Below are 25,403 nucleotides of genomic sequence, written 5' to 3'. Positions count from 1 at the left end.
TGGGATTAGCAGATGGAAACTATTATATACAGAATGGATAAACAACAAGGTCCTACTGTATAGCACAGGGAACTATATTCAATATCTTGTGATAAGCCGTAATGGAAAAGAATATATATATGTATAAATGAATCACTTTGCTGTATACCAGAAACTAACACATTATAAGTCAACAATACTTAAAAAAAAAAAAAAAAAAGGAGGGTCTGACACCCTCCTTAACTCACAGATGCCATCTTCTTTGACCAAAAGAAGTGTCTGGGCATCCTACACCACAAATATTCTGGGTGCCAGCAGACTGGGCACCTCCTCACCCTGTCTATATTTTCCTCCGTCTGGGCTCCTCAAGGCAGATGCCTCTGCCCCATTCACCTAGGAATGCCCAGCACCTGGCCCAGGGCTGGCACACAGCAGGTGCCCACCAGACATCTGTCAATAAATCAACCCACTTCGAGGCCCTTGGTCCGTCCTTATATTTTTATTTCTTTATGCACCGCTTTACATACTGCTCTTCATTTTACTGGATATGAGAAAGGGCAGAAGTACATAAAAATTGAAATAGAATTGGACCTTGCCTTGAAGAAATCTATAACCAGGTGAAGGAGAGAGATGTCGACACAAAAAGTAATATGAAGCAGGACAGTCACGTGAGCAGCACATACAGTGCCAGAAGTGTGAGGGGGAAGAGTGTGGCAGGCGGTGGCAGGGCTGCACATAAGTAGATATGGGCAGGTTAGAAGGGAGAGGAAAGTGGGAAGCCTGCTCATTCCCTCATTTATTCAACATTAACTTTTAAGGTTTTCTTTGACAGACACTGTGCTGAGTGCTAAGAATACAGAGACGAATGAATAAAACATGAGGAGAACTCACAGGTTAATGTGGAGACAGAGAAACATTAGTGTAAACTAAGGTGATAGGTAGCAGGAGAGGATGCTGGGATATAAGCTCCACGAGCACACACACCTTTGCTTCGTTCACTGCTGTACTCCCCAGCACTTATAACACTGCAGGCTCATAAAAACTTCTCATGACATACTTGTTGAATAAATGAATGAAAGCACCAAAAAAGGGATGTCACAAAGCCTCAGTGGAGGCGGGTCAGGGAAGGTTTCCTGAGGGAATGTGAGTCTTAAGGATGCATAGGAGTTACCTGGATGGAAAGGGGGCATTGCTGGTGCTGGGAACTGCAAAAGCAAAGGCACAGAAGGAAGAAAGTGCTACAAACACTACGATGCTGTTGGGTTGTGCTCAGGCCAAGGCGAACACTGTGATCCGACAGGACACACATCACATATATAGAAGCCCCAAGTTAAGAACACCTTGGAAGGCCCTGATCGGGAGGCACGTTAGGATGAGGTCTTTGGGCCCCTGGAGAGAGGACAGGACCAAAGCAGGACAACCATTCAGGACCAACTGCACTAGTCCAAGTTTGAGCTGGTGACGGCAGGGCCCTCAGAAGGCACCAGAGCAAGGCACTGTGCAGGAACCTTCACCAACCACAGGTGCCAGACCCCACTGGGGAGGCAGATGGTCAAAATGAGCCACAAAACACCGTGAGCATGCGGGAGAAGGGCAGCCCCATCACAGCCCTCATAGGAATGCTGCAAAACTGCCTGGGGGAGACGGGAGCAGAACCATGTCACATCCTGTACACAAACCAAAGCAGGGACCCCTGTGACTGGCTGGGGGCAAGGAGGAAGTCAGGGAGAGAAACCAGAAAAAAAGCCCACGATTTATTTCACTTGCACTTTGAACACACGAGAACTGGGAAGACACCCTGGCCCAAGAGTGGAGAAACCTGGCTGCAGTCCCAACTATCACCAATGACCTGAGTGACCTTGGACAGGTAACCTCACCCCTGGAGCTCAGCTTCCGCATCTATAAACCGAGCTGCCACCATGGGCCCCAGCCCATCCCACCCCTAACAGCATCCTAGAAAGGCTCTAATAGATAAATACCAGCTCTGTATGGTACTTTATAAAGCACCTACTGTGTGCTCTTCCTTGTACCAGAGGGGAGGCAGGAAAAGGACATGCCCAGCCCCTGCCCCCAGGAAAGGTTTTAACAAGGGGCCCAAGCAGGCAGTGCGGGAATCCGGGGAGAGCATTCTCAGGACGTTCTCCGGCCAGTCTGACTGCCCATTCCAGCCCAGGGAGGGGGAGAGGAAGTAGTGAGCTGTTTTACAATCCGTCAAATTAATTGCCCCAAATGGGAAATTTACAGGCCTCCCTACAGCCTCCAGTGTATCCCATAATCTCCCACGGCCCTAATCCCCTGAGAAAGAATGTGTGGGCTGTAATCTTTCCAGCCCACTGTTCTCAGGGGCAATGCCTTGGAAAAACCTCAGTCCCTACCAGTGGTCAGCCCCAACCAAAAGTCCCCCAGCTGGGGGCCGGCCAGGGCCTGACTCCACCCACCAGGAGCCAGCTCAGCTGACCTTGACCTAAGACTCTGGCCTCAGCAAGGAGACCTGCCCAACCAGCCCCTTTGGTAAATACAACTTTGCTTTCTCCTCCTTTACCTTCTTGAGAGGAATAGCCTGCCGGGAGGCAGAACCAGGAAAAATGGCAACTGGGCCGACTCATCCATGGAGTAAGGTGAAAACTTGGAGCAGGTGTCAGGCGTTGGTTCTAACCTCAGCTCACCCTAAACCTGCTAGGAAACCCTCTTCCCATCTGGGCTTTACCTTCACCTGAGAAATGAAAAGAATGTAAAACAGCCTCCCCAAAAGTTCTCACCCTGCCTCTTCCTGCCCCACGTTCCACCAGCAAACTGCAGTAAACCCGGATCCCTTTCAACCACGAGACAGCTTCGTGCTCTATTGCCAGGAAGGGAAGAGTCTTCCAGCTGGCAGGCAACACCCCACCCCAATAAAGAGACTCCCTACCTACCCCAGCATCTGATTCTCTCCCTCCATGTCATTTATACCCCACACACGCCTTTGACTCCTCCAGGCCCTTGCCCCCTTCCCTGCATAATGAAATCTTTGTCTAGGCCCTACTCACATGTCACTTCCTCCATGAAGGCTTTCTGGATCTCTCCTTTCTCAACACCCATCCCAGTCTCTCCTTCTGCCTCCACTCACGGGTCTTGAAGGCAGGGGACTCTCCTGCTTATCGCTAGTGATAGGGAATTCACTTTATCACAAAATATTTCACAGGGCTCCGCACAAACCTGGAGTCAGTTCTCCAAAGCACCTCACCTAACAAGTCCTCGATCACCACTGCGTGAAGTTTCCCAGACACGGAACGGCCAAGCTCCTTGAAGTTGATTACACTCCTGGTGACCAGAGCTGCACCCATTAACAACCAGTGTTTGAACCCTCTCTCCTTGACAAAGCATTTTCTCACTCACTACCTGATAAAAGGCCAACAGGTGAGGGCCTGACATGATCCCCTTTACAGAGAGCAAATGCATGTTCAAGGTCACACCGTCATAAGGGGCTGAGCCAAGGTTCAAACCCAGGTCTTCTAATTCTGATTCTAACCCTGTGTTTGCTCCACCACCCCTGGAGGCACATACAACCCTGGAGTCTGCTGAGGAGATCTGGGTTTGGGAGAGATACAATCTAAACCCTTCTCTTCTGTACCCCCTCCAGGACCCATACCCAGAACAACAGAGACACAGCCACAGTCAGGGGCTCTGGGCAGAGGAATGATAGAGGGCATTTAGTCCATACTCTCCACTGCTTCCATCTGTGCTTGATTACCTCTGGTGACAGTATCTCACTACATCCTGAGATACGTTAGAAGGTTCTGTTATAAACCTGGAGCCAAAACCTTTCTCTGTAGCTTTCCCAGAGAATAAGACTCTTCTACGTGACAGCCCTTCAGATATTTGCAGCCAGCCCCCATTTTCCTGTGGGTTTCCTCTTCCCCACATGAAACACCCCCAGTTCCTGAAGATGTTCTTCAGGAGACAAGGTTTCCAGTGCCCATCACAGCCAGAAGGGCTTAATCTAGTCACATCCCTCTTAAAAGGGTGATCTCAGAAGGGACCCCAATACTCCATCTGTGATCTCCCCCAAGCAGGGCAGCACCACCATCTCCCATGTCATGAGCACTATACTTCCATTAATGCAGGCTAAAACAAAATTAGCATCCTGGCTGGTCACATCATCCCATAGACTCCCTGTCCTCGGTCAATAAACCCCTTTGCCTAGAGTTGCACCTCCAAGAGGATCCTGGCTGTGCTGGGGCATGGACGAAACTCATTCTCCTCAGCTGGATAGAGCAGAAAGCGCGGGAACTTTGGAATCAGACCTGGGTTGGAATCCTGGTCCTGCCACTTATTTACTAAGTGACCCAGACAAATTACTCACCCCCTCCAAATTTCAATTTCCTCAGCTACAAAACAGAGGAATATTTTTACCTCAGCAGTCCGATTTTAGGAATAAATAAGATAAAGTATGTAAGCACCTAGCCAAGAACAAGATCTTGCCCAAGGTCAAGTAACTGGTTGGGTCAAACCAAGCCTGCCAACCCAAAGCTTTGTGGCCTTAGTCACCATGCTCCAGCCTCACCCTGTTTTCTTTGTCCCACGGCCTTTCCATGCTGAATATCATCCTTGGTTTGTCTTTCTCCCTGCACTGGACTGTAAATTCCTTCACGACATCTTTGTCTTTGTAGCCCCAGAATCTGGCATGGTGCCACCTGGTGCAGAGTAGGAGCTAATAAATGCTGATAAACAAATGATTACATGAACAAATTAATTGAACTAATATCAAGAAGACAGGCCCTTTCTCTAATCTCACCAGCATGGGCTGGGTAGCAAGAAGCATTTATTTCATAAGGGCTTTAAGATACTGAATCATGCCAGCACTTCCCACTCCCCCTAAAACAGGGAAGCCCATTGCACAGTCCCCATTCTTTCCTCAGGCTCCTCCCCTACCCAGGATATAACAAAGTTCTGCCTTCCCAACCACAAAATCTCAAAGACTGGTGAGGTTTGCTCTAAGCTGCTCCCAGAGCCAGGCTGAGCTGCATGTACTCATATGGGCATTGTTTGGGATGGTCCCTGGTGACCCCAGGATGCACAGGTCCTATGTGGGGAGAAGGCTGGTGCCAGGGTTTCTCCAGACCCAGATTGCTGGGGCTTCATTAAAAATATCTTCTCCCTATTCTCAGGTAATTAATAATGGGAGAAAAAAATATCTGTTCATATTCAACAGGCTGTCTTAAAATCATCCAAGTCACACCTGATAGAGCATTCCTGTCTCTCCATCTGTGCCACTGCTTAATGCCACACTGCCCCTGTGACTCATAGACTAACAGTTTTTTACAGCCTGGTTGTGAGTTCCCCTTTAGAGCCTTTCCTAGTTATTCCCAAGGCTCTGGAGTCAGTGAGAGCCTTGATTACATCACTTCTGAGCCTTAATTTCCCCCATACATCATAGGGGCACTCAATCATCAACCTCGAGGTTGGAACATGGTTAAGAGTGAAATAACCATTGCGACCACGTGCTACAAACAACAGGTGTTCACTGAACCTCGGTTTCTTTCCTTCCAGTCTATTACATCCTGATCCCTGAATCAGACTGTTTTCCTGGGCATAGCTCAGCTCCAACTCTGCAGGGAGAACGTCGAGAGATGGACACCATCTCCTCTGGCCACCATAAGTATTTGTATGGCTTTGAGAACTCAAAGGGCATGGTTACCTCATGGTTAGTTGGTAAGCCAACCCATTTTAATTCCCCGTGGTCAATGTGGACAAGCATGATAGAAAACGTCTATTTTCAGATGATTCCCCAGAAGGGGTGACTGGAAGACAGCATGGAGACAAATAAGGATGCCATGTGGTACCCACACTGGAGAGGAGTCTCTGGGGACACCCGAGACAGAGCACCCAAGGCCTGTGCCTCTCAGGCCATAGCAGGGAGGCACCACTCAATGGCTGACGGGCTTCTCAGGCAGAGTCCCAAGGAAAGACTATCACAGAGTTCAGTGAACCATTTAATAAATTCATCCAACACTTATTTTCTCTCACCACACACACAAGAAAAAGTAACCATGTGAAGTGATGCATGTGTTAACTACCTCGATTGTCGTGATCATTTCACAATGTGCATGTATATCAAAATGCCAAGTAATACATCTTAAATATATACAATTTTTATTTGTCAATCATACCTCATCAAGCTAAAAAACTATTTTCTGAACACCTACTTGTTCCAACCACTATTCTAGGCACTAGAGGTACAGCCTTGAACAAAACAGGCACTATTCTGTGTCATCACGGACGTCAAATTCTAGTGGGACTACTGGGCATATACCCTGATAAAACCATAATTTAAAGGAGTCATGTACCACAATGCTCATTGCAGCTCTATTTACAATAGCCAGGACATGGAAGCAACCTAAGTGTCCATCGACAGATGAATGGATAAAGAAGATGTGGCACATATGTACAATGGAATATTAGTCAGCCATAAAAAGAAACAAAATTGAGTTATTTGTAGTGAGGTGGGTGGACCCAGAGTCTGTCATACAGAGTGAAGTAAGTCAGAAAGAGAAAAACAAATACCGTATGCTAACACATATATATAGAATCTAAAAAAAAGGTTCTGAAGAACCTAGGGGCAGGACAGGAATAAAGACGCAGATGTGGAGAATGGACTTGAGGACAAGGGGAGGGGGAAGGGTAAGCTGGGACGAAGTGAGAGATTGGCATGGACATATACACACTACCAAATGTAAAACAGAAGCAGCCAATAGCACAGGGAGATCGGCTGGGTGTTTTGTGACCACCTAGAGGGGTGGGATAGGGAGGGCGGGAGGGAGACGCAAGAGGGAGGAGATATGGGGATACATGTGTATGTATAGCTGATTCACTTTGTTATACAGCAGAAACTAACACATCATTATAAAGCAATTATACTCCAATAAAGATGTTAAAAAAAATTCTAGTGGGAGGCAACTAAACAAGTTAAAATTGTAATATGTCTGGGTCGAGTTGAGAATTCTAAAAAAAGAAAAAAAGAAAGTAGGGTTAAGGAAATAGATTGTGCTGGGGGAGAGGAGTCAAGAAAGGCCACCTTGGCACAGTGGTTAAGAATCCGCCTGCCAATGCGGAGGACACAGTTTCGATCCCTGGTACGGAAAGATCCCACATGCCGTGGACCAACTAAGCCCATGTGCCACAACTACTGAGCCTGCGCTCTAGAGCCCGGGAACCGCAACTACTGAGCCTGCGAGCCACAACTACTGAAGCCCGCGCGCCTAGAGCCTGTGCTCCACAACCAGAGAAGCCACCGCTGTAAGAAGCCCACACACCGTAACGAAGAGTAGCCCCCCGCTCGACACAACTAGAGAAAGCCTGTGCACAGCAACGAAGACCCAATGCAACCAAAAATAAAATAAATTAAAAAAAAAAAAAAGAAAGGCCACCTTGAAGGGGTGACACCTGAGCAGAGACTTGAAAAAAGTGAGGGAGCAGTAGGCTGTGGGAATATCTGAAGGAAAACATCCCAGACAGAGGGAACAGTGAGTGCAAAGGCCCTACAGCTGGTTGTGCTCACGTGTTTGAGGAACAGCAAGGAGGCCAACGTGGCTGGGGCAGAGTGTCAGGGAGAACAGGAGGAAATGAGGTGATGGGGTTCGGGGGGGAGCAAACGACACAGGGCCTCAAGGGTCACTGTGAGGACCCTGGATTCTCTGTGTGAGATGGGAACCCTTAGGTGGTTTGAGGTGATCCAACTTCCTTGGCTCGCACTCCCTCGTGCCACATTCCCGTCAGGCTCTGAGTACCGGGAGCCCACTCCTACAGGATCAAAGTTCCCAGCAATTTTAAACGTGGCCTCGGGCTCCAATCCACCAGAAACAGCCAGCACCTGTGGGTCATCCATGGAGGCTTTTGCTCTCAATTCTGGAGGTTCTCCCTGCTGGTGGCACGGACCTCCCAGAGCCGTTCAGATGAAGGACCAGTGAGCACACAGTAGGTGCCGAAGAAGTGGTTGTTCTGTGGTTACAGAAACAAGCCTGGGGCACGCTCCTGACTCAGGACTGCAGACCCGAAAAACAACACCAGGGGCCACGGTTAGACGGTTCCACCTCACATGCCTGCAATGTCATTTCCACACAATTTCCATCATACCCACAACCTCAGTTAAAGTTTAAAAGTCCTGCGCAAGGACCTTCAGCAGATCCTGCATATAAATCATCAACCACAGAAATAAGTCCTGAAGGCCTCAGAGAAATCAGGACGGACCAAAGAAAAATGAGGCAGAGGGCCTAAGAGAAAAGTGAAAGCCTTCTCCATTTTCCTCTTTTCTACTATCTCTGGGTGGGATTTAAGGAAGTTGGGAGGCAGAAGGAACGAGGGAGTAAAGGGTGTTACTGTCTGTCAGATAGTTAAGTCTGTGAAGAATTATGATGCACTGTGGGGAACAAAAGCCTAAATATAAAGAGTTCTTCCTCCAAGTCTTCTTCACTTGGAGTTACATTTAGTTCCATTAACCTGAGTCCACTAACCTATTTTCATCCCCTTACTTCTCTTACTCTCAGCCCCCGTACCCTTTCCCAGAAGCACACGGGCCTGCGAACCGGACTTCCCCTGTCGGTGGGATGGGGCCGAGGCCACCTGGCGACAGGACTTCTGCACACAGCACAGGCTGAGGAGGGACGAGGTAAGGAGGGCAAGGCCGCCCTTGGCAGCTGTCCCTTAGAAGGCCCCGGCGTTTGAGCGAGGGTGAGGGTGGCTCTCGCACTTCCAGGGGGTCAGGTTTTAACTAGGTCACCACTTGGACACTCACACCACCACTCACTCTTTATCTTCATCTCTTTCTATTTTAAGGCAGGAGTGCTGCCAGGCAGTGGTGTGGGTTTCCCAGCTTCTCCTCCTCTGGAGGCCAAGCCCTCCCCTGCCAGGTGGGATGTCTTGCAGGCTTCAACCTACTTCCTCCAGCCCCACCTCTCTGGACTCCTGAGCCAGAGTTTGGGAGAGTGACCAGCACACCCAGGATATCTCACCTTCCTCCCTCACAACCCCGGGGGCTCCGTCACAGCCCTCCTTAAGCCCAGATCCACACCACCCTCACAATGAAGCCCCAGCTCCTCTAAGCAGCCCTTCCTGCAGCCTCCTTCCTCTCTCAATGTCCTTGAACATGCCATGTTCTCACCTAGCTCTGCCCATGCTGCTTCCTCTCCCTTGAACATCCAAACTCTCTTTCACCACCCAACAAATTCCTGCTTGTTTTCCAAGGTCCAGCTCAGGCTCCTCCCACCCCCCCAGGAAGCCTTCCCTGGCCACCCCTCTATGTGCCCTTCTAATCCCCATGCTTCCCTTACCAAGTCATTTGCACAGTATCCTCTAGGTGTTGACGTCTGTGTCCCCACCAGAGAACAGGCTCCTAAGCTCCTTGAGGACACCAATGGCACTTTGATTCCTTAAATGAATGCCTACCATGTACCAGATACCTCCTGAGAGCCAGCGATATACCAGTGAACACAACAGAGAAAATGCCTGCCCTCATGGAGCTCATATTCTAGTGATAATAATAGTGAACACTCAAGAGTACTTTATTCAAGGGACTTCCCTGCTGGCGCAATGGTTAAGAATCCACCTGCCAACGCAGGGAACACGGGTTAGAGCCCTGGTCCGGGAAGATCCCACATGCCACGGAGCAACTAAGCCCGTGCGCCACAACTTCTGAGCTTGCGCTCTAGAGCCCGCAAGCCACAACTACTGAAGCCCTCACGCTTAGAGCCCGTGCTCCGCAACAAGAAGCCACCGCAATGAGAAGCCCACGCACCGCAACAAAGAGTAGCCCCCACTCGCCACAACTAGAGAAGCCTGCGCACAGCAACGAAGACCCAATGCAGCCAAAAATAAATCAATTAATTAAAATAAATTTATAAAAAAGAGTACTTCATTCAAGACTATTCTGAGTATTTAATGTTAATTCATTTAATCTCCACCACAATTATTATTATCCCCATTTCACAGAGGAAGAAACTGAGGCTCCATATTACATAATTTTTAAATAAATTTATTTATTCATTTATTTAATTTTTGGCTACATTGGGTCTTTGCTGCTGCACGCGGGTTTTCTCTAGTTGCTGAGAGCGGGGTCTACTCTTCGTTGCGGTGCGCGGGCCTCTCATTGCGGTGGCTTCTCCTGTTGCGGAGCACGGGCTCTAGGTGCATGGGTTTCAGTAGCTGTGGCACACAGGCTTCAGTAGTTGTGGCTTGCAGGCTCTAGAGTGCAGGCTCAGTAGTTGTGGCGCATGGGTCCAGTTGCTCCGCGGCATGTGGGATCATACCAGACCAGGGCTCGAACCCGTGTCCCCTGCATTGGCAGGCGGATTCTTAACCACTGCGCCACCGGGGAAGCCCCACCATATTACATAATTTGCTCAGGATCCACAAGCTAGTAAGTGGTAGGGCTGGGATTCAAACCCAGGCAATCTTGTGCTAGACCATGCTCCCAACCACTGGGCCTTTCTGCCTCCCAAAACTGTTTTCTCTACTCTGCTTTACCCATTTTGGTATCCACAGTGCCCAGGCTGGTGCTTGGCACACACTGAGAGCTCAGTAAAGGTCTGCTAAATGAAGGGACCGCCCCCCCAATAATGAACGCTGGTCCCCCTGCCTGAGGCACCCACTCCTCCTCTCATCCCCACCCAGTGCAGCTCACAAGACCCCTCAGTCTTCCCTGACTCATCCAGCTACTGAATTATTTCCTCCTGGACGCTCCTCTCCATGCCGTACCTGTACTACTTACCTGACACTTAATCACATACCACCTGACCATCCTATGGCCTGAAACTCTGTGGACATCTTGTTTCGCCAGCTCCCTGATATCCCCCAGAGTACAACAAGTATGGTGCCAAGCACACAGCAAAAGTGGACACAGAAATACTAAACGGAATCTTGCCTCCCCTCTCCATTTTTCCATTATCACGGGAGCTGTTTTTCCCCTTGCCCTGGGGAAGCAAGCCAGGGTCCGGGTCAGACACAACCTTTGCTGCAACTATATCTGAATTGCCTAAACCCATAAGCTGTAACAGCCACGGTCATAATTAGGGTGCAGCTATGGTTAAAACCAGCAAGTAGAGTGGGCCATTTTTAACCCCTTGGGCAAAATACATCAAGCTGTTCAATGCCCTCTATGAGAAAATGCCCATAACTGAGAATCTGAGCTAGGCAGTACCCACAGGTACCCTCTGTGTACATCACAAGACAAGAGCCCCTGCGGGATGTAAGTCAAGGAATCGCCCAAATACACTTGGACCAGTGCAGCCACTACAGAAAAAAAGACAAAATACCCACTGTTAATGGAAATACTTGCTAAAATTGATCGAACTCTAAAATGTTCCAGGGATTGAGTACTTTACATGTATTATTCTCATGCAACCAGTGCAAAAAGCCCATGGGGCAGATGCCAGCGCTTGCCCCATTTTATTTAGAGGTTAAATAAAACGACGTGGCCACAAAGTTGGGCTGCTTATGCGCTCGCCCACAACCCCAGAGCTGCCCTATCTGAAGCCTGGAGTGGAACAGCTGAACTGTATGTGAGCCTGAGTCCAAACGGAAGCACTCAGCACTCAGGGAGGTGGTCCCTCCACCTATCCCACCTGCTAACAACACCGCAGGCAGGTGCAGCCAGGGCTGGGAGGGGAATAGGCCTGAGGCCACATCCAGCTCCAGAAAGGTTCAGAGGGGCAGGGTTGGGCGGAGGAGGGGGGTAGGGGGAGGTATCAATCTGCAGTGGGAAGTAGGCCGAGCTACCAGGTCCTTTTCTCACGTCACACAAGCATGGGTCCGTTGTGGATCTGTCAGAACCCAATGAGATTGCCCTGCCCAGAGGCTCTGCTTGTGAGCCAAGGACATTTCTGCTCCCTCCCCCAGGTGGCCAGTGCTCCCATCACCACCCCCCTTACAATAACCCTGAGGCGACTATGGGGACAGAAAAGCCAGCCACCTTCTCCCTGCTTCAGCCCACAGACTGCCTCCCTCTCCTCCCACTAGGAATGTCCGAGGACAGGGGCCTGAGCAATAACCCGGAGGCTGCAGGAAAGTACTAGATGTGAGGTTTTCATGCTAACTCTCCTCAAAAGGCCAAACCTTTTCACTATGAAGAGGAGTTGATTTTCAAAATCTTCTTTCCACTTTGGGTGGGACTAGGGGAGGGAGGTGTCCATCCCTAAAAGGAGTCAGGTCCAAAGGAAAAGCTTTTGGTTAAAAGGATCTGTTTCCTCTCCTAGACCCCATGCTCCTGCAAGAGAGGAGAGGAGGAGTGGCTCAGGGAGCAGGGGAACCTAACCAGCCCGTGGCTTTCCTCTATCACTGGCATTCTTGGCAGAGAAAGATGGTGAAGACCTGGGGGCCTGCCTCAGCCAATCTATGAGCTCAGGATATGGTCCTCTGGACAGAGTCTGTAAGAGCCATTTCCAGGCACACCCTCTCTGGGAGGGACCACTGCAAAGTCCAGGGGGCTCTCTACAATTGGATGTACCGTGTGTTAGGGCAGGGTGGGGATAATTCCTACCAGGCCAGCCAGGGCTCTGTCCAGGAGCTGACGCAACAGAAGGCCTGACACGGTTTGCTCCCAGTTGAGTCCTAGGCCAACAGCTCAGACCACATCGCTGCCTCTCTCCCCGGCCACAGTCCCTCAGTGACGTGTGTGAAGCTAGAGCTTTTCCCTGAAACAAAATGGAGCCAGTCTCCACAGCACGGCCCACCATGGAATGTGGTGGAGACAGGCCAAGCAGGGCACAAAGGGACCATGAGGACCCCAAATAAGGACAGTTGGGGTTGATCCCACCCCTGCCACCTAACACCTGTTCCGAGAGTTCCATAACCTCCCTCATCTATAAAGTGAGGATCATACCAGGACCTGCCTCATAGGGTTGGTACAAGGGTTATATGAGCCCACATCTGTTAAGCCCCTAGAACAGCGCACATAGTGTGCACTAGATAAACATTTATAAAACAAACAAGTAAATGAGGACTCAACAAAAGCAACCGGCTTCCCACTGTGACAGTCCCCCTGCCCCAGCACTCAGCTTACCGCACCCGAAAACCAAGGAAAATCCAACAAAGGCCTTAAAGAAAAAAAGAATTCTCAAACCCTTCCACGAACTCAAGGAGGCAATCCAGCACCAACCGGGTCCTCCCTGCCCCAAGGAGCAGAGACTCAAAAGGCTCAGCAAGGCCAGTGCACAACATGATCGTCATATCCTAAGTCACTGTGCTCCTCAGACACACGGAGTTTTGGAAACAGAAAGAGTGTGTTTCGGATTCTCATTTAAATTATCTATCCATTCACAGACTAGGAAGCCAATTATTCTTCCCTCCCCCAAAGAACTAATGTCACCCGCCCAGAGTTTTAGAAACCATATGGTGCCAAACACACCAACACATCCATGCATTTTCAGGTGAGGAGGACCGGGGGAAAGTCGAAGCAGAGGCGGAGCGAGCTCTCTCCAGCTCCCACCTACACACCAGGGCTAAAAAAGAATGTAATTATTCAAAGCCTCGGCAAACGGATGTAATTTCAGGTACCGCCAATTCTGCTTAGAAATACATTAATGGGTACAGGGATTATAGATATTTAGCTTCACAGCATCCATGTGTCTATTTTTTTAAAATCCCCAGGTCAAAATGTGTTGAGAAATCTTTCCAAACACGTTCATGGGCAGGCAAGGGAATGATTTGCCCTCCCTGGGACCCCTGACCACTGACTTTGTGTCCCTCCTCACCCCTTCAGCTTACAGCCCCAATTTACTCCTAACTCCAGTCAAGCCTCTCTCCTTGTGTGCCTGCCAGTGTCAAGAGGGTCATGCCAAACGTCAGATCAACAAACCCACACTGACTTGGTTGAGCAGCGACTCTGTGCCTGACACTGTCCCCAGGGAGTCGGTGAGCCGTTCACGGCACTGAGTCACAATCCTGCCCCCACCCCATCTTCCCCAGGACCAGCTCAGGAAAGACTGCAACACCAGACTCCTCTAAGATTCATCATCGCAACTGTCTGCCAGGATACATTTATTCTTCTCCCACACGGAAGAAGCATTCCCATTTCTCAACTTAATTGCGGCTGCTTGCCTGCTCTGGCTATCAATGTCAATCACTCAGAACAACCCTCCCCTCACCCCAGCCCCTCCTCTGCCCTCAGGAGGATCTCTAAGTGGTCATGGGGTTCTGAGATGCGTAATGGCTAGCCCACCCCTCAGGCAGACACAGTCCCCACTCAATGGTCACCCAAAAGACCAGCCACACTGCCAACTTGGGGGCTGACAGCATCATCTGGGCAGAGGGGAGGAGAGCATATTCCCAGCCTCCACGGAGGAAACCAGAGGTCCCAGGGAGCCTGGCTCTCCAGGATCTAACTGGGGTCACGGGCTGGGCATTACTGATAGCTATACCCACTGACGCTCTCTCAAGGCCTTTCTCGAAGCTCCATCCAATGAATCCTGACAGACGTCCTCTCTAAATGAAAGGGCTCACGAGGCCTAAGCACCTACTATGTGCTAAACAGCATGCTGGGAGCTTCAGATGGGCCATCACATTTAATTCTCACATACCACTTGGGAGGAAAGTAGCGCAGCCATCACCGCACAGATCGGGAAGCTGAAGCTCCAAGGCGTTTTCGTTTTCAGGGTCCAGAAGAATCACCCATGGAGCCTGTAATAACGCTGACTCCCAGTCCGCCCCCTAGAAGTTATGCCTCAGCACAGAACACAGCTTCTACTTCGTGTCTACCCTCCCTGCTCCCTCATCAAGTGTTTTGAGACAGATACCAGGGTTACTGCTTCCAAAGCAAAGAGCTCAGACGTCCGGCCAGGCAGCGCAAACACTAATACTAACACCTGGGAACCCTCTCCCTGGTGGTGGTGGTGGCAGCAGGGGGTGGATGGGGAGGAAATCAAAACAGCCCGTTTGGAAAATGTGTCAAACGCAAATACAAGAAAAATACTCATTTTCTCTCAGGTTGGACACAGCCAGACAGGGCTTCGAGGAATCATTTCTTTGACATTTAGCAACAACCATGTAGTGCCCAGCTTCCTTTTAAAGACAAGTCTCAACAAGAAAGCACAATTCTGCCTCCTGTTAGCCTGATCTCAGGAGACTTCCCCCAAGAGAACGAGCTCCTTTGATTGGGCCACATTTCCCCACGGGAGGAGGCTCCCTTTATGGGAGCGGCAATGGCTAATAGTTAAATGCTAGTTATTATACCATGAACGATTTGCCAGGCACTGTTCTGAGTTGGCAGTACAGTCACTGCCCCCATTTTACAGATGAAGACACAGAGAGGTTTAAGTGACCTGCCCAAGCTGGCAGCAGAGCCAAGATTTCACCCCAGGCGCCCGGACTCCAGAATCTGTGTTCTGTAACCCCCACGCAGCACCACCCCTCACACGTAGAATTTGGGGAACCCCTAGGCAAAATCCCCAATTACGTCACTCTTCTAAAGCCCAGCTACTAGTCAAGTGCGGTATCCAGGTCAAGTTCCTACTACTCAACTCGGTGCCAGCCTCTTCAGGACGCAGACAGGCACACACATACCCTCAGCCCCAGCTCCTTCGCATTTCCTCCACTGGCCTCTCCTGCCTCCGGCTGCCCACCACTCCGCTCCACAGCTGCCTGGCCTTCCTCACACTCACCCTCTGAAGCTCCCTAGGGCGCCCCCCTCAGGCTGCCAGCCCCAGTCACCCACACTGAAACCGCCCAGTATCCCTCTCCTCTCTTGGACTGGGCACTGCTGGAGGGCAGTGACCTCCATTCCTCTCCACATCGCCCAGTGGGGAGACTGGCATATAGTAGATGCTCATCAGAGTCCAGATGAAACCTGGATCAAAAGCCATCCAGCCTGTGGTCAGCCTGTGGTTAAATGCTCCTCCAGCAAGGTGCTATCTGGGGACACACACAGAACCTATCCTCTCCAAACTCGGTTTGGAGAGGACAGGCTTATTGCAGAGGTAACTGCATTAACCTAAAATACTGCTCTGCTTCCACACCTCCCGGGTCGGAGATAGTCTCATCTCTCACTTCACCCAAGGGAAGAGAACACAAGAGGCTGTGCAGCCTGGGCCCAGGCACAGGGCTGGAATGGGATCTCTGCCCCCTTCATCCCCCGAGCACACTGCCCACCTCCCCCCAACCCCTCCCCGTGCTGCGGTGTTCCAAGGAAGCACAGGAGGTAGCCAGCAGCCCCTGGCAGAGAATGCATATGCTAACCTCACGCTGTCAGACCTCAAGAGGGTGAGGGCTCTGCCTTGGCAGGAAAAGCCCCTGAAAAACCCTGAGAACACTGACTGTGACGATGGAAACACTCTCCTGGCAGAACCTTGAAAGAGGCAGCCTGGCTCTAAGCAGGCTTAAGAGGCTCATCAGCCCCTAAGCTGTGGTCAGCTGACATCTGGGGGGAGGTCGGGGGATCTACTCCCCCAGAGCACCAGGGACCCAACCCACTGCCCTGCCTGGGAACCATCTACCCTGCCCATCATTCTTCTATCTTGTGGGGGACTTTCTGAGGGAGGCCCAAGGGGGCGTCTGCCTCAGGGTCATCAGGGAAGGTACAGAGGACCATTTTTGGGGAACAGACTGTAAAGGGAGGATTCAGGACAGAAGGAAAGGCACGATGGGAGCCAGAAGACACCTCGCACCATGACAGAAACAGTACACAAATTTGTAGCCAAAAGGACCCGGGTTCAAGTCCCAGCTCCTCCACTGATGCTCTGGCCTTGAAAAGATCTTTTAACCCTTCTCCCACCCCCTGCCTCAAATGCTTGCTTGATCTGTAAAATGAGGACAATAATAAAAATACCTGCTTCTAAAAAGAACGTACGTGTTTTTCAACAATCAAGCACCACGGAGATTATTACTGTTGACATCTGTGGCCCAGGCAGCAACAGACAATGTCTGTCCTTCAGCTGTCAGAGCCGATAACCAGGTGGCCACCCAGATTAAGGATCAGACATCTGTGCAGCCCTCTAAATGCCCAGGAAAGAGACAAACCAGGAGCCGTTTTCACACCTCATTACCCAGGGCTCTTGGTCCCCAGGTCCCGACAGCCTGGACAAGGTACCCATGGCCTTGGAACAGCATAGCTGTTGTTGGACAAGGTTATACAGCGGGTTTTTTTGTTTTTTGTCTTTAATTTATTTATTTTTGGCTGCGTTGGGTCTTTGTTGCTGTGAAAATCGAGAAATAAATGTTTTGACAGCCACTTAAAAACAACAGACAAATAGAACCATATTCCCCCATACTTTTCCCTCTGCCAGTATTTACTTAAGACACCCTGCCAGTCTGCTGAGATGCTGCTGTCTTACACTGAGCAAAAAAGACTCAAACCCATGCTCTTTTCTGAAGACACAGAAAACTAGAGTAAGCACCTCACTAAATCACCAAATAGTTCACATCATGAAGTGCTTTCTTAAATAAGCTCCTTTTCCCAAAGTCCTCGATTTAGGAAGCCCAAAATTTACTCCCGTAAATATCAAGAGAATGATATCTACACCCACCGTCTTCACATACGCACTGCACTGCAAATCAGGGGTCACATTCTCACCACCCACCCACTGTCCTTTCTCTGAAAAAAAGAGCCTTAAGAAGCAACTTGCCACCATTCATCTTAAAGAGGTTTTCCCAGATCTTTTCTAGGTTGGTTTTGAGACCGTGGCACAAATCATGGCTCTCAGTCCTCCCTCCGGCTCTCTACACAACACCACTCTTGTTCCTTTCGCACAGAACCTAACATTTCAATCCATGAGCCAGTTTTCACCCTTGATAAAACAAGCAGGAAATGAAATATAAAGTGTGGGATTAGGCCAAGGCTTGCCAAGCTGGGAGAACCTTTTCTTAACCTTCAACAACAAGAGGTTTCAGAATTTCCCTTCTAAATAGATGTAAGCTGCTAGTTTCCCAGAAATTCTTTGTGGAACTGCTGCTTTCTGGTTTGAAATAAAGTTGCTGGGACTGCTGTTCCCAGCAACACCTCAATGAGAAAGATGACAAATACTCGAATTAGCAGGCTGGCACGCTACAAGACAAATTTCACTACCATGAAGTTCAACATTTGTCTGGGGAGGAACATGTGGCAGACAGGACAGATTTCTTCCTGGGGTGCCCTGGAAGACTGTCCCTTGGATGATGGCTTAATTAAACCTCAAGAGGGCAGCCTCCTGGGCCATCTAGTATTCACAGGCTTCTACACCTGGTGCCTATGGCCATCTGGGGTCCCCACCTGGACATTCTGTCACCCCTGGTTCAGCCTTCACTCCCTAACTCCTCTTCTCTCCCTTTCAAACTGAACGATGGGTTTTTAGAATTAAAAAACACACACACTCTAGATATTCAGCATTATTCCAGAGGACTAATCCTTCTGAAGGAGGCTTGAAGCCTTGGTTCATGCCTGGTCTCCACTCCCTGCCTCCATAAGATGGGTCCTTAACTGCCCGCTCCCAGCGCCCTGGAGCACCAAGCCCTGCCCAGCACTGCTGCTCCTCACTCCTGTCCAGGGGGCCTGAGCACTGGCACTCTCGCCCTGTGGTGTCTCGGAGTGAGACATGATGGTGGTGATTCAGCCTATGAGGTCAATGCCCTGACGTCTGCATTTAAAGCTTTATATTCCACAGTTCAGAAATGAACCATAAGATTTACGCTAATAATTTAAATTTCTAATTTTTTTAAACTTAGGATGACATTAAATAGCAAATAGAAATGCCATAACAAGTTGAGGGAAAGCCAGCAGAAGAAAGGAAAGCGCTTTATACTTTAATACCTTTTTTTTTAATACCTTTTTTTTTTTAATTTATTTATTTTATTTATTTTTGGCTGCACTGGGTCTTCGTTGCTGCGTGAGGGCTTTCTCTAGTTAGGGCAAGTGGGCTTCTCACTGCGGTGGTTTCCCTTGTTGCTGAGCACAGCCTCTAGGCTCGCGGGCTCAGTAGTTGTGGCTCACGGCTTAGTTGCTCCGTGGCATGTGGGATCTTTCCAAACCAGGGCTCGAATCCGTGTCCCCTGCATCGGCAGGCAGACTCTTAACCACTGCGCCACCAGGGAAGCCCTACTTTAATACCATTGATGGCACTTTTTTTTTTGAACAAGAGACCCTTTACTTTCATTTTGCACAGGGTCCTGCAAATCAGGTTGCCAGTCCTGCCCCAGGATCTGCTGCGATCCAAAGGGCTGGGGAGGGGAAACTGGCCTTACTCCAAGCCTTACTCCAGCACCCACAAAGAGAATGGCACCTACACAGCATGGCCTGAAAGGCTCCAAAGCTAAAACTGAGGGGGACTTAAAGTTAGAAGAGGCCGTGTGCAATCAGCTGTTTCCCACCAGGACCCTGGAGCCAAGTCACAGCAGACACCAAGGCCTGGCAACCAGAGAGGGAGGGAGGCCTGGTCCAAAGGCCAACAGATGTCCCGTTCCCCAGACGCAGAGCATGAGGTTATAAGGTGAAGAAGACAAAGGAGGCCAGGTTCCCACTTTGAGTGCTGTTCTTGACACCAAGCAACTACATCCAAGAAGCCTGAGGGTCAGGCACCAGCCTTGACAGGTGTGGCTCCTGGCCGCTTTGCTTCCTTCACCTTGCCCCGTTTCCCCTATACCCCTGATCTACTTCAATAAATACCAAATGCCTACTCAGTGCCCAGTGCTGGGCTGGGCACCAAAGTCTCAGAGAAGGCAAGACCCCTCCTCTCTGCCATTCATCCTCCTTATTGACTCAAGATCTATTCAAAGCCTGCTGTAGGGAGAACCCAACCCACAGGGTTTCATGAAACCCTGAAACCCAGCCCACTGTAACACTCTAGCTCCCAAGGCCTCTTCTAGAACTTTTCCTTCATGGGTTTAATGTTTGAAAAGGCTGTGTCTGCCAAACTGTTTTTACTAAGTAATAATGGGGAATTCCCTGGAGGTCCAGTGGTTAGGACTCCATGCTTCCAACTGCAGGGGGCACGGGTTTGATCCCTGGTCAGGAAACTAAGTTCTTGATAGTCATGCGGTGCAAAAAAAAAAAAATTAATGTCTTCCACTTCTTACTAATCAGAGACACGCACCACCACCAGACAGCATAGGACACCAGGGCTGCTGCCCTTCCAAGGCACTTCAATCCCCAGCAAAACAAAGAAGAGGTGCAGCCACATGAGCCCTGGTCAGCTTGACTCGGAGCAGTGGCACGTGGCACACAAGGCTCCTTCAAGTATCAACGCTGGCTCTCACCTGTGATCTGGGGTAGGAGCCACCACCACTACCATGGTGACCATGAAGACCTAAGGTCTAGTCCCAGCTCTAACACTTCGGCCAAATTGCTGAACCCTCGTGAACCTGAGTTTCATCATCTGAAAAATGGGTAAGCCCCGATCTGCTGCTTCTAGGGACTGTTAGAAGGATCAGATAAGAAAAGGTACTGGAGAAAGCCAACTGCCCTTTGCTGCCCGAATGCCCAGGATTATACAAGATTCCACATCAGTAAAATGGGACTAGTAACAGTTCCTACCTCATCAAGTTGTTGTGAGAATTAAGTCAGATAATAGCTATAAAACAGTTCCTGGCATTCTCCAAGGACTCAGAAAGATGAAGCTATTACATAATCGCTACTACTATTATTGCTGTTGCTGTTAATGACACTATTATCACAATTTTTTTTTTTTTTTTGCGGTACGCGGGCCTCTCACTGTTGTGGCCTCTCCCGCTGTGGAGCACAGGCTCTGGACGCACAGGCCCAGCAGCCATGGCTCACAGGCCCAGCCACTCCACAGCATGTGGGATCCTCTCGGACCAGGGCACGAACCCATGTCCCCTGCATCGGCAGGCGGACTCCCATCCACTGCGCCACCAGGGAAGCCCCACAATTATTATCATAACTTGTTACCTGGCTAAGAGACTCATGGGAAAGTAAAGAAGTTTTAAAGTACAGGAAGTCTTCTTAGGAGATATCAGCATCACCCAGTCAAGAATTGGGGGAACCATGTTTTGTCCCAAGTTAATCCAAAAATGAACCAAAAGTGCAGAAATCAAAACTAAAATCCACCTGCCTTAGCTCAAGGTTTTCTGCTTCTAGAAATTTTTCTCTGGAAAGTATTCAAACACCTGCTAAATATCAGGAGCAACTGATGCATCCTGAAAACCTCACACAGCTCTCTGGTCCGAGGATCCACTGGGGAAAATAAAAGCAGCTGTGCCAATGCTTTGTCCCTCTAACTGAGCCCTATTAGAGGAGGACCAAAAAAAAAAAAAAAAATTGAACACTCAGAAATGCTCGTAGCAAATCTAAGAAAGCCGAGTGAAGCAAAACATTTTTTATGTAGGAAAAAGGAGAACAATTACCCCCAAACCCTTAAGTCTCTCAAGAAATTGTCACGGGAGGTAGGAAATATAATCAGCGGCCACAGGGTCTCAGCTTCCCCACATGGTTCACCTTTGAGCGTGGGGACACTGTGTCACATACTGCTTTCCCCTAGGCCTGAGAGGACACAGCCAAGGCCCTGGGGGGTAGGGAGCCAGAGCTTGCTGTAAGATGATCACCAGGGACTTGACACACAGTTACTATAGAAGAGTCAGCAAAAGACAGGAAGGTTGGGAGGCTGTGACTATGGCCTATAGAGTCCTACACATCCCTCAAGTCCCCCAGCCCAAGACTTTGCCTAGTACCTCATGAAAATGACCGAAACTATCAGACAGGAACACCCACCTCTCCCCTCACCAACCTTATCAACCTCCTTACATCAGCTCTGGTACTCAGCCCCTTCCTTTCCACAAATGGATGAAATGCCCTGTTCCCATCTGAGACCAGTGAGACTTAAGCCCTGGATGCCTTCCCTCCTACCTTCTCTGAAACACTACTCCAGTAATTGTCCCATCTCTTTCCTGCATCATCTATTTCTCCATCTCTTCTGGATAATTCCCATCCAAACAAAACATGCTCTACAATCTCCCTCTAAAAAAAGACACCCCCCTCCAAATGTACATCCTCTCCAGTTCTCAGCTAGCTCCTCAACTTCACTCTGTAACAAAACCACCTGAAATATTCACCTATACTTACTGACTCCATTTCCTTACCCCATGTGCTCTCTTCCACCTGTTCCACTCAGGATTTGTCCTTCAGGCTTCTGGGAACCCTCATTCTCCTGGATTTTCTCCTACCTTCTCAGCCCTTCTCTTTTGCCAATCTCCAAATGCTGCTCTGTCCCAAGGCTTAGGTCATCTTTTCTGTCTACACTCTTTTCTTAGGTGATTTCATCTAATCCTGTGGCCTTGAATAACACCTATAATACCAAAATGTATATCTCCAGTCCTCTCTCTTTCCTGGGCTCAGATTCACACATCTGACTAATTGATATATTTACATCTCAATGTAACATAGCACAACAAGATCTCACGCTCTCCCCCACTCCAAACCTGCTCCTCCCAGCCTTCCCATCTCAATATAAGCACCAACCACTCAGGTGCTCAAGCCCCTGGGAGTCATCTCTGACCCTTTTCCTTCTCTCGCAGAGTGCAACCCAGTCACCAAGCCTGAATCTGACCACTTCTCTCCAGCTCCGATGCTACCTACCACCCTCAGTCAGGCCATCAATGATGCTTGCCTGGACTACAGCAACAGCCTCCTACTACTATCCCTACAGTTGCCCACCTACAGCCCACTCTAGAACAGGCAGAGAGACCATTCTGAAAATGTAAATCAGGTAATTCCCTGCCGGTCTAGTGGTTAGGACTCAGAGCTTTCACTGCCGGGGCCCAGGTTCGATCCCTGGTCGGGGAACTAAGATCCTGCAAGCCGCCAAAAAAAAAATAAAAAGTAAATCATTTGTGTCACTCCTTACCCTGGCTCACAAAGCTCTGTACCATTCAGCTCTCTCTTGTCTGTAACCTCTTCTCCTGCCACCTTCTCCCTTGTTCACCACATTCCAGACACACCCGCCTTTCTGCTCCTTGAACTCCAAGCTCTTTCGTGCCTTAAAGCCCTTCCACTGGCAGTTTTTCTCTTCTGGAAATGCTCTGCCACCTCATCTACACAAGGATGGCTCTTTCTCGTCATTCAAATTTTACCTTAAACGTCACCTATTCAGAAACACCAACACTAACCTCCCAATCCAACCAAACCACCCAGTTACTTATCACATCATCTTATTTTAATTTTCTGCATAGTAGTTACCACTATCTGACATTATTCCTGTTTGTTTTTTCCCTTATTTTTCTGCTTCCTCCCCTCCCCCGCCCCCCACTCAATTGCAAGCTCCCTGAGCAGCCGACCAGTGTCTGCCTCTTCACTTCTGTAGTCCCAATGCTTACAACAATGTGTGGTACACAGGAGAAATCTAATAACATCAATGGATGCAGTTATGAGCCAGTGAGGCCCACTGACCAAGAGGTTTGAGGTCCCAGCCAGCTCCCCAACTTCTCTCTCAAATACAAATGTGAGGTAGGAGAGCAGAACCACAGTCACAGGGCTAGTGCTCATTTCTATAAATCTCATCCATCAGGATTTCAACCATCTGTCAGAGCCCAAACCGGGAGGGAGGCTCTGGGATGTTCTGGGACCATCCGAGCTTCGAATATGCTGCTCCACTACTGACTAGCAGTGTTTTAGTTGGTGAAGAAAGGAATTCTAACTCACAGTCCCCCAAAATACACCAACCTCTATCCTTTGCCTAGTTTATTCATTCAGTGAACAAACATTTACCGAGTGCCTACTCTGTGCCAGGCACTGGGGCAAAGGATCAAAAGCAGTTTCTGACCTCATGGAGCTCACCTGCGAGCAGGCAGAGGGTTGCAGAGAAACGCTGCAACCCAGGTACACGCCCAGAGAGGGAAATTAAAGACTATACTAGTGTTAGCGTCAGGACGGCGCCTTAACTCACTGCCCCTCGATTTCATTTCTACAGACCTAGGTCTAGGGTACCTGACGACTGGGGCAAGGCTCCCGAGCTTCTGAGGAAAAGCCACTGACTAGCAGAGGCAGGAGTGTGATTGACGAGCAGAGGCAGGAGTGATAGTCCCGGTAAAGCGCCAGCTGAAGACACCTAGTGTTCGAGGAATGCTATTGGCTGACCGGTTCCCCTCCCCAGCCCCGTCGCTCCCCCGCAGGCCCGCGCTTTGGAGAAGTGGGGCTGCGGTGCCGATTTTCCACCACCATCCCGGACAACGTGGCCGAAGAGGAAGTCCCCCAGACGAGATGCCATTCGTCTCTTTCCCCACCCCCCCCTCCTCCCCAACCCCAGTTGCTGGACCCGAGTCAGAACCCCTACTTCTGCTCTCCCCACCCCGGGCCATCCCGGCCCCAGCACCCGCCAGACTCCGCTTAGCCCGAGACCCCAGCGCGGAGGTGTGTCCGACCGCTCACACCAGCGCCCCAATCCCGCCCAATCGCCGCGTCCCGGGCGCAGTTTGAAGCCCCGGCGCCCGCATCGGGCCGGATACCTGACCCCCGCCCGGGTCCCCCTGCGGAGATGCGGCCCCCGCCTCGCCTCCGCCTGAAGCCCGCCACACAACTCAGGCACAAAATAGCCCACATGAGTGCGGCCGCGGCGCAGTGCGCGCCAACTCGCCGGACCCGCGCGGGAGGAGGGGGGGCGGCGGCGCGGCGGGAAACGGGTCGGACCCCGAGGCACAGGTGAAGGCGCGGCGCCCCCGTCACTCACTCGATGAAGTAACTGGCGCCCTCCTCCGTGAAGCCCTCCTCCCAGCCGCGGGGCAGGTCTGTGGAAACGCGAGAAAAGTCCGGTCAAACTTGGGCCACCCAGGCGCACGACCCCCTCCCCCGACCGCCCCACCCCACCGGCCCGGCGCCCACCTGAGCGGATCATGTGGCCAGAGTTGACTGGCTCCCCGGTGCGCGGGTGTAGCCAGGTTGTGCAGCGGAGCTGGTCGCTGCGGAGAGAGAGATGCACCTGTTAGCGCCGCCGCCGCTCTGGGGGCGCTCGCCCGGCCCCGCACCCCCGCCCGGCCCGCGCCCCAGCCCGCGTCCCCGCTTTCCCGCGCCGCACTTGATGAAGAAGACGCGGCCGTCCCGGCACACGCCGTAGGACCAGTGCTCAGGTAAAGTGTCCCGCCCGACCGCCGCCGCCATGTTCGCCGCGCACTGAGTAGCAGCGGCCGCCGCGGGGAGGGAGGGAGGGGGCGGAGGCGGGGGAGGGGGCGGTGCGGGCGGCGTGCAGGCGGGCTCGGCCCGCGCGGGCCCGGACTGCGCCTCCGGGCGCTCCATTGCGGCGCTGGCCCCTCGGGGCGCGGGCGTGCGGCGGCCAGGGCCCAGGCTGAGTCCCGGCACCGCCGCGGGAGTTCGCCGCTGCACCCGCCAGCCCCAGCGCTGTAGCCGCGGCCTTTGTCCCCGCGCCTTCCCCGCCCCCAGCCCGCCGCGCGCCCCTTGGCCCCTGAGGCCACGAGACTCGAGCAGGGCGGGGGCCGCCTTCAGGGCGCGGCGGGCCAACTCCTGAGACAGGGTGCTTCCCGAATGCGCC

General features: G+C 50.8%; 1 protein-coding gene across 3 annotated transcripts in view; it reads right to left on the bottom strand.

Moving 5' to 3' along the window:
- PLEKHA7 (pleckstrin homology domain containing A7) overlaps positions 1 to 25,165 on the bottom strand; it is a 228,734-nt gene extending 203,569 nt beyond the window's left edge. For 2 of the 3 annotated variants that reach the window (XM_089915095.1, XM_022555784.2), the window contains exons 1-3: positions 24,933 to 25,165; positions 24,740 to 24,816; positions 24,588 to 24,645 (exon numbers count right to left, since the gene is read on the bottom strand). In XM_089915095.1, the coding sequence (XP_089771221.1) occupies positions 24,588 to 24,645; positions 24,740 to 24,816; positions 24,933 to 25,150 (353 nt within the window). In that variant the 5' untranslated portion in view covers positions 25,151 to 25,165. Of the gene's footprint in view, positions 1 to 24,587; positions 24,646 to 24,739; positions 24,817 to 24,932 lie in introns of those variants that run through there. The other variant, XM_089915094.1, reaches the window with a different exon arrangement.
- Between the last annotated feature and the right edge of the window lie 238 nt (positions 25,166 to 25,403).

Source organism: Delphinapterus leucas, chromosome 7 (assembly GCF_059928025.1).
Source record: "Delphinapterus leucas isolate spDelLeu-1000000601 "Yukka" chromosome 7, BTC_Dleu_Yukka2, whole genome shotgun sequence".
In the NCBI taxonomy this organism is placed as follows: Eukaryota; Metazoa; Chordata; class Mammalia; order Artiodactyla; family Monodontidae; genus Delphinapterus; species Delphinapterus leucas.
This window is presented reverse-complemented; position numbering and strand designations above follow the sequence as displayed.